General features: G+C 42.9%; 1 protein-coding gene across 10 annotated transcripts in view; it reads left to right on the top strand.

The window, feature by feature from the left end:
• The first annotated feature begins 2172 nt into the window (after positions 1–2172).
• The window catches only part of FAM184A (family with sequence similarity 184 member A), a 99483-nt gene continuing 92052 nt past the window's right edge, over positions 2173–9603 (top strand). For 9 of the 10 annotated variants that reach the window (XR_006733559.1, XM_045544267.1, XM_045544269.1 and 6 more), the window contains exon 1: positions 2547–2810. Coding sequence is in view for 9 of the 10 variants with exons in the window: in XM_045544267.1 (XP_045400223.1) it covers positions 2643–2810 (168 nt within the window). In the remaining variant the exon portion in view is untranslated. Of the gene's footprint in view, positions 2811–9603 lie in introns of all 10 variants that reach the window. The other variant, XM_045544263.1, reaches the window with a different exon arrangement.

Here is a 9603-nt window from a genome sequence, read left to right as displayed (position 1 = left end):
TTTTTGTGTGTGTGAAGCCTTCTCTAACTCCCTAAGGCTAGGTTAAGTGCACCTCTTGGAGTTCCTTTTACACCCCACTGTGTAGTACCTTATTCTTTACTTTGTCTTCTCCATGAGACTGCTAATTTATTCAGGACAGAAATTGCTTCTTAGTCATCACTGCAGCCTAAGCACCTGGAACACCACGGCAGCCAATAAATATTTCTGCATAAACAATCTCATGAGGGAAACAGGCACTAAATAAAGATTTCTTGCCTAACTAGTTTCTGTCCTTTTTTCTTCTCTTATACACCTACCTCCTTTACTAGGTTTTTAAAAGGTGAGATTCTAAGGCCCTGGCGCGGTGGCTCACGCCTGTAATCCCAGCACTGTGGGAGGCCGAGGCGGGCGGATCCTTTGAGCTCAGGAGTTCGAGCCCAGCCTGAGCTAGAGCGAGACCCCGTCTCTACTAAAAATAGAAAGAAATGATTTGGACAGCTAAAAATATATATAGAAAAAATTAGGCGGGCATGGTGGCTCATGCCTGTAGTCCCAGCTACTCAGGAGGCTGAGGCAGGAGGATCGCTTGAGCCCAGGAGTTTGAGGTTGCTGTGAGCAAGGCTGACGCCATGGCACTCACTCTAGCCCGGGCAACAGAGCGAGACTCTGTCTCAAAAAACAAACAAACAAAAAAAGGTGAGATTCTGGGCAATGGAATTATTGGTGTATTACCAGTTGAGCATCTCGAACCTGAAAATCCAAAAATGTTGCAAAATCTGAAACTTTTTGAGCACCAACATGGCACTCAAAGGAAATGCTCATTGGAGCATTTCTGATTTTGGATTTTTTGATTTGGGATGTTGAACTGGTAAGTATAATGTAAATATTCCAATTCTAAAAAATTTGAAATCTGAACACATTTGGTTCCAAGCATTTTGGATAACGGACACTCAACCTGTACATTATTCTTTACATTTCTATTCCATACTTATAATTAAATAGATTTTTATATCAAATGACCTGTTTTATACCATTGTAGTCAGGTAAAAATATTAAATTTATGGAATGACAGTGGGTATCTTTTGAGCATAGCATTTAGGAAAAGGCTCCTTTTGGGCTATGCTGTAGAGTGATGGCAGAAACTCATGTGATGGGGTTCAGTGAGAATTAACAGTGGACCAGGCTCATAACTTCTAATTACCAAGTCACAGCTGGAAGATGTTGATAACTCTGTCTCTTTTCAGATGAAGCACTTTAGGGGTGAACAGGTTCAGTGACTCAGCTGAGGCTACACATTGGTCTCCTTATTTCCAGTCCCACGCTCTTTCCACTGTATTATAGTGACAAAAACAAAAACACCTTGTTGTAGCAAAACTTGGCTATACAAATTTAGTGAAACATAGCCTTTTGAGCATACGTTTTGGCTTGGATTATAAAGAACATGAGAGTTCTAAAATGATTGTGAATCTCCCATGCCTAGAATTTGATGACATAACACCAGCTCCTAATTCTCTTTAATTTCATTTAATCATTAGAGCATAAGAAGGGAGCAAAATTTTGCATATTTGTTTCCGGCCATCTCCCCTATTCAGAACCTTGGAATTAGACAATTTTTCTGGAAGGTCTGTTAGAAGGGGACTGACTATCTGGTATCTGGGAAGAGGTACAACCAATTTAAATCTTCCTTTCTGGAATGCCAACAGATCTGGAAGCATTTCTGTAACAGTGTAACACTCACACACGTGTGTGAGTTTGGAAGGAAGGGTCATGGCAGGGATTGCCCCGCTACTTCACTACCCACGTCTCTGCTGGGGAGGTCATCGTCGGAAGGGAACTATGTGTCAGCTTGCCTGTCTTATTGGGGAAGAGCCGCTTCTTGGGGTCCTGCACTCAGGACGACGCACGTGGAAAGGCTGTGTAAACCGCACGCGTTCTGTTGACCGCAGGTGACCACGGGCCCCTCTTCTCCGGCTTTATTTTTTACACAAGGCGGCTCGCTCGGCACTCTGGCTCGCCGCCCGCGCCTGAGCTCCAGGGCGCCCGCCACAGCGGGAAGCCCGCGCGGCGCCTCCCGGCGAGCCCGGAGCGGGGCGCCCCCTGCGGCCGCGGGGAGCGGCGCGGCGGCGCGGGGCGGGGCTCGACTGCGGGGAAATGACGTCGCCGACCCCGCGCGCTCCGCGGGCCGCGCGTCCTGGTAACGGCGGCTCCACGGCTCCCGCGTCCTCGCCTGTGTCCCCGCCTTCTCCCGCTGCGGCCCGCCCCGTCTCCGCCTCCCTCCGCGGCCTCAGCTGCAGCCGTCTCGCCGGGCCCCGGGTGCCGGCCGCGAGCGGGACCCGCGGAGCCCTCGGCGCCCCAGCCTGGCGCGGGCTTAGCTGCAGGCGACCGCGGGCCCGGCCCCGGGGCGCCGCCGCCGCCGGACCCCAGGCGTCCGCCCCGCGCCGTTGTCCCTGCGGTCCCTGGCCGGCGGGACCGCCCCGTCCCTGGAAGGGGTTAGGGGTGACCGCGGGGGTCGCGGGCGGGAGGGTGCCTGCGGCTGAGGGTGGGGGGCGCCGGGTGTCGGGTCGGGAAGCGGTCGCCCCCGCTCTTGCTCCCCAGACGTCGCCGCCCCGCGGGCCTGCCCCCGAGCGCGGGGACGGGTGCCCCGGCCGGGGTCTGTCGGGAAGATGGCGACCCCGGGCATGAGCTGGCAGCAGCACTATTACGGCGGCTCGGCCGCCGGGGCGGCCAAATTCGCGCCCTCGCCGACCGCCGCGCAGCTGGCCGGGCACAGCATGGACTACAGCCAGGACATGCACATGAAAATGAGCAAGAAAATCGCCCAGCTCACCAAGGTAAGGGGCGCGGCGGCGGGCCGCGCAGGGCTCACCTGCGAGTAGAAGGGGGCTTCTCCGGAGCAGCAACAGCCGGAGGAGACTTACCTCCCAAACCTTGCAAACTTCGGTGGAACGCTGGCAACGTGAATTTAAACTAGACAGCGCAGCGGCACGGCCGAGTTTATGGGACTTGCACCTCCTTGCCCTTTAGGGGTAAGCCAGCACCGAACAAATTAGGATTTAGTTCCTTTATTCCACAATAACAAATCACTTTTACTCTCATGCGTCTGCCAAGGCTCCACGAGGCATCACTCTCCTGTACTTACTGAGTACAGTACCGTATTTACCGAATATGACCTGAAATCCTCAGAATTAATCAGTATTTTTTATTGGTTACTTAGTTAAGGGGAGAATAAACTTTCACAGGAATGTAGGAGAGTAAAACCTACCTTGCATGCCATTTTGGGGATTTAATGAGTCATTCCTCATCCTGACAAGATGTCAAACAAGGCTTATTAGATGAATCACACTGTGCCTGCATGTGGTGAAATGTTTCAGTCTATCAAAAGATACTTTTCAAGGAGCAAATAGCCTGCAAATTTGGCCAGCTGTAGTTTAGGATGGTACCTAAGTTAGTGAGCTTTTCTTCAAATTTAGTAAATGTTGATGAGAAAGAGTTGGTATCTGTGAAGCAAAAGCAGTTCAGATGCATTATATTGCTCTGTTGAGATCTCACTGGCAATCTAGCAATAAATGCTTCATTGAGAAGTGATTTGTGGTTGCTGAAAGTTAGTAGATGTGGTGAGTCTGCTAACCACTTGCTAGGAGTGTCAGTATGCTGAAGAGAGGTGGGCATTGTGGGGTTTACTACAAGATAGCCTCTACAGTCTGACTCGACTCCAAAATTCTCGTTGTATAATTCCATTACTAGTTGGCAATTTTGAGAGAGTGTAATAAGACATTAGAATTGGAAGGCAGGAAAGGAGAGAAATAGGAGTGAAAAAGGGATGAAAAGAGGGTAAAGAGATTTTAGTGAAGAAACGTGATTGAGGATTGAAAGAAAAATAACATGAGAAAACTAAAGAATGAAGGAGCAAATAGAAGAGCAAAAGGTGCAAAAAAAGAAAAAAAGAAGAAAAAAAGGTGTGGGTGCATAATAGTAAAACCCAATGATTTAAAATGAGGAAACATTTTGTGAAGTTGTTTTTTGTTTGGTTTGGTTTTAGTTTTATGTCACCACCATCTCAGAGGCTGCTGCATGTCCAGTTTTTTCTATTTCCTCTTGTGACAGAGGGTCCCCAGATTCAGGGAAAGGAAGATGTAAGAAAGAACAATAGTAGTATATCATCAGAGCATTTACACATGTGGGGCTAAAAGCCAGGCTTCCTGCAATACATAGTGTTTGATCTTCAGAATACTGATGTCCACAATGAAGCACATGAATATTTAATATGATTTCTTATGATGTGTTCACACACCCATTGTTCTTATTTTAGAGTGTAACCCTCTAGACCCCTGCTGTAAGTAATAACACTCAATAAGTTGGCACTGGGACTGTGTACTGTTTATTAAAAAAGCTGTTTCTCCTCTCTTCAGTAAACTTTTTCCCTTTCTACTTATACTTTTTCAATTTCCTGTTCTTTTATCAGAAAAAACAGTTCAGCACCACTGGTAAAGATGGGAGTATTGAATGGAAGCTGCTATTACATTATTCTGTTACACAGCCCACCTCATATCTTATGAGACAACAGGATGCTCCCAGGCCAGTGCTCTCACACCCCTTGAGGGCCACACCTAATCTTTACTGGGTGTTAAACTCTCTGATTTCTTGTTTGTAGTTTACAGTCTCTAAACACTCCACCCCCTCTGATAAGGGCCGCAGACATTTAATCCCACATAGTAGGAAGGGTTTCTCAACATCACATTATTGACATTTTGGACAGAATAATTCTGTTGTTATCGGTGGGCTATTCTGTGCCTTATAGGATGTTTAGCAGTGTACCTGGCACTACTCAGTGGGTGCCAGTAGCCCCTCCTCTGCCCCTGCAGTTGTGACAATAAATATGTCTCCAGACTTTACCAAATTTTCCCGGGATGGGGCAGGGTAGTAGGGGTAAAATCATCCCACATTAAGAACCACTGACTTACGCTAAAATATCTAAGGGTTCTCCCACCCCTATTTCTTGCCTTTATTTACTAAGTTAAGGCCTGAGAATGAAACAATATGATAGTGGACTCCGTTGCAGCCAACACCCTTCAGTTTCTGAAAACATAATAAATCTTGCTTCTCTTATTTGACATTTTGAAAATTGTCAAATTTTGCAGTCACATACAATAAGTTGTAAATACCATACCATAAGCATGACATCATGAGTATATATATATATATATATATATATACACACACACACACACATACATATACACACACACTGTTATAAACTTTACTAGTATCTGCTATATAGAATTTTCACTTGTGAAGAGTTTATTAATAAATTCTTACCAGCAAAGAAAGGTATGTTACTAGAACTATGGTCAGAACTTAATGCTAGCTTATATTTCATAATTGGACGTTATAAAGGTAACCATGAAAATTGTATTTTATTTCTTTCGGAAAGGAGTCAGTAAAACTTATCAGCATTATAGCAGCAGTACAACTAAGAGCATGCCCTGGGAATCTGACACACTGTTTGTTGGAAGAAGGGAAGAGAGGAAAGTGCAACAAACTTGATTAGTGAAGAAGCTAGATGGTGATCTGGCTTCAGTGCTTTTGTAGCCTTGGCAGATGTTTCAAGCTCATTCTTTCACTTGTGGATCCTCTACCTCCCACCTCAGTTGCTTGAAATTTTCACTTCAAGTTCCTGAATTAAGAGCCTGCTGTGTGCCACATACAATACAATTCTCTAAGATAGGTTTTATCATCCCTATTTTAAAGATTAGGAAACAGGCTTAAGGTTTAGTGACTTACTCAAGGTCACAATACTAGTAAGTGGTGGGGTGACAGTTTTATCTCAAGACAGTGTGTTGTATGTGGCACATAATGGGCTCTTAATTCAGGCTGGCACTAAAAAGACATATACCAACAAAGTGTTAATAAAATATGGGTAATATATTTTAAAAATAAAATAAATTCTGCATTTAATAGCATGTGATAGTGGGGTTTTTGAGGGTTTTCTGCTAAACTCTAAAAATACATACAATAGTCATTTTTCTCCTATTTGAATATCAATTATTAAAGGCTTCACATTTATTCTTCATTGTAGAATAGTACTGAAAATACAGCATGCATGTTTCAGAGATTTGGCTGACTATGAAAGAATAGGCATGAAATTAATCTATTTTATAATTTTGCACATAGTAAAGCACAATATATTTTTAACTGAAAAGGAGGGCTGGCTCTATGTATGTTTGTTCAGATCATATTTCCTAAGAGCCTAACACAGCAGCCTGCCTCCTCATGGTAAGAAGAACAGCAGTTCTTTAAGCACCTTTTATGTAAGAGGGACTTTGCTAAACGTTAGAGCTACAGCAGGGAGCAAGACACAGTCTCTGCCTTTTAAAGTGAGGCTAGCATATTTAGGTCACTCATGTCAAGTTTTAAGAATTAATATTCCATTCTTGAGCTTTGTTGTGGCATATTTCTGGAAATGTTAATATCTGAACCATCTCAGAATTAGGCAGAGAGGCTGGATGGATTCAGTTATATTTTATAAAACCACATTCGTGTACTGCCGTACCCTCCACTGTGTTGACGCTTTAGTGCATTTGGTTGAAAAGCAGGCCTTGTGGTACATAATTATAAACAGCTTTATTTCTGTCACTTTCAATTTACTTATTCTCCCCTTTTTTGACCTTTTCAATTTACTCTGTGAGGCTGGTTCATCCTCTGCCATGGACAAACTTTTCTGGTTGCTCTTAGATGATATTGATGATACAAATCATCCTTCAGTTACTAAGTTGCAAAATCTCAATTTGATTATTAAATTGTCCAGTGCCAACAAGTAAAAACTGCAGACCAAACCTGAAATAAAGATGAAGCTTCTCCTTTCATAATCACCCTTTCACTCTGTCTGTTGCAAGGAGGAGGCCAATAATTGGGGAAGGGGGGCATCATTGGCTTTTCTCTTCTTCCTCCTTTGTCTTGCCAGTGCTGGTTTCTCAGCCCTTCAAAGTTGGACAAGGAAGAAGGGAAGAGAGGAAAGAGGAGGAGCAAACTTTTACTTGATTAGTGAAGAAGCTAGATGTTTAAACCTCATGCTTTCACTTGTAGATCCTCTAACTCCCACCTCAGTTGCTTGAGATTCTTGCCTCAAGTTCCTTGACAGTGACACTGCATTCTTCCTCAGCCTCTTGGAGCTAGCAGTACCTCCATCTGCATTTTGCTGAGGTCTGTGCAAACTCCAGATAACTCTCTTGGGAGGGACCCATGTGACCCAGCCCCGCCTGCTCTCTGTCCCATAGGGCCCTCATCTGGTCCACAGGGGGCACTCATTCTTTGCACAAACTGTAGTAGTGGTTCCAGTTCAGCCATCTCTCTTGTTCTCACATGGCTCTTCATCCAGCTTTTCATCCTTTTGATTTTCCCAGGATGAATCAGGTGCCAGGTCAGTAGATTCTTCAAAGTGCTTGCCACACATATCAAGCTCTTCAAGGGGTCTCTCAAAGCCTTTTCTCCCAGGGTTTACGTGTGGGACAAGCACCCTTCTTGCTTGAAGGCACATGCCCCGTTACCGTAGCTTTCCCCAAGGAAATCTTCTCCAGCACCCGGCTCTGTAATCTCTATAATGACCCTTCTCACTAGTGGTGGAAGTAGGAAGTAGTACTTGCTTTGGAATGTCATTTCTAATATAAGGTAGAGTATAAGTTTCCAAAGAGCAGAAAGTAGTTTCTTTGTGTTCTCTGTGCTTAGCATCAAGTCCTCTTTTAATACCCAGATTATGGCCTTTCTACCTAAAACTGCCATGAGCAACTAGCCCTTGTTGGACTTTTCTTATTCTAAATTAACATTTATTGCCTGTACTTCTTATTTGACACTTTTTTCTTTTTTTTTTCATCCTCAGTTACAGAATGCATTATTTGACATTTAATAACACAAATTTGCAAATACTGTTTATTGTGTTTATAAATAGACTTTGTTTCTTTTCTCTTTTGGGAGTGGGGTATGGTGTCTCACGCTGTTGCCTAGGCTAGAATGCAGTGGCATCATCATAGCCCACTGAAACCTCAAACTCCTGGGCTTAAGCGATCCTCCTGCCTTAGCCCCCTTAGTAGCTGGGACTATATGTGAGTGCCACCATACCCAGCTAATTTTTCTATTTTTTGTAGAGATAGGATCTTGCAGTGTTGCTCAGGCTGGTCTTGAACTCCTGGGCTCAAGTGATCCTCCTGCCTTAGTCTCTCAAAATGCTAAGATTACAGGTGTGAGTCACTGTGCCTGGCCCCAAAATACCTTGTTTCTTAATGTGACTGGATGTTTCTCAGCTGTAGGGACTGTATCTTACATTTCCTGTAACCTTAATATGAATGCTTTGCACATAGTATAAATGTTTAATAAGTATTTATTGAAAAAGATGGTGGTGATGATATACCAAGTGATTTTTTTATGAAGTAGAGAAAGTATTTTTGAGAAATTGTGTCTTCTACTCTTCTGCATTGATGATAGATTGTTTCAGGTGAGTTAAATTATTATTAAATATTTAGATGTTTATTGGCTGCTCTAAACTGCTTTAAAAATCTATATTATTTTCTAATGCACTTATACTTTTGATGTAAAAATAATATAAAGCTCTTTGTCTAAGATATAAAGCTTTTGTCATTTTGAAATGTAGGTAATTAATATACTAGTTTCTTAGCAAGTATAAAAAAGTCTTATGATAAATCATTTAATACTAACTCTGCATTTACTGTATCTAAAACCAGAATGTATTTATATAATACCAAAACCAGTGAAATTTTCAAACAGTCCTATTTTCTCTACATCAAATAAAACTGATTTTTCACTAATTGGTTTGTTTGAATTACTTAGATACTGCTTCATAATAATATTTAGTTTGGGTTATGACTTGGGCTTTTGAACTGGAGTTATAAGTAGCTTCATAAAACATACCAGTTGGCTGTGTTTCAGCTTAGCACTAGTACATGCTGAATGCAGCATGTTTTTTTTCTCCTTTGTTACATTACAGCTTTGCCATGCTTGTAGCAGTAGCTTGGGTATAATCTTTTAGTCAGTAGTTGAGTGGTTTGGATTAATTTCTTGTATTTTACTAATGGACAGAAAAGCATGATATCCTATTAATTAACTGTCCAAAAACGTAAAAAGGAACTGCTTTTGGAATTAAAGGTTTAGAGCTGGTAGAAACCTTAGATTCTAACCATCCTAACCTTCTCATTTTATCGGTGTGGAAGTTGAGGGCCCAAAGTCATTTGAAGATGTCCCTGGTAGAACCTGAACTCAAACCCAGGCCTCTGGTTTGGTCTAGGAGGGGCAGCTACCGTAGCAGGTGTCTCTTCCCTGTGTCTCCTTCTTTCTAATATTGCTTATTTGATAAAAGGACACAGAGTTGTTGGGTTTTTTTTCCATGTTGGAACCACGTTTTACTCTCCATCTGATTCACAGATTTTTTTTATAAGACTGAGACCAATATGCCTCTCCATCACACTGTAAAATCTTCTGGGTTTATAGGTTGTATATTTTGTAACTGTGGCTTGGTAACTTTGTAACAGAGCTGTATTTTAGCGTGTGTTCTCAGATAAATGTCATAATATTTTCATATTTTTATTAACAACTTTAGTCATTCCAGACTTTAAACAT

The sequence above is a fragment of the Lemur catta genome, chromosome 2 (assembly GCF_020740605.2).
Source record: "Lemur catta isolate mLemCat1 chromosome 2, mLemCat1.pri, whole genome shotgun sequence".
NCBI lineage: Eukaryota > Metazoa > Chordata > Mammalia > Primates > Lemuridae > Lemur > Lemur catta.
The sequence above is the reverse complement of the archived record's forward strand: the minus strand, read 5'-3'. Positions and strand labels throughout refer to the sequence as shown.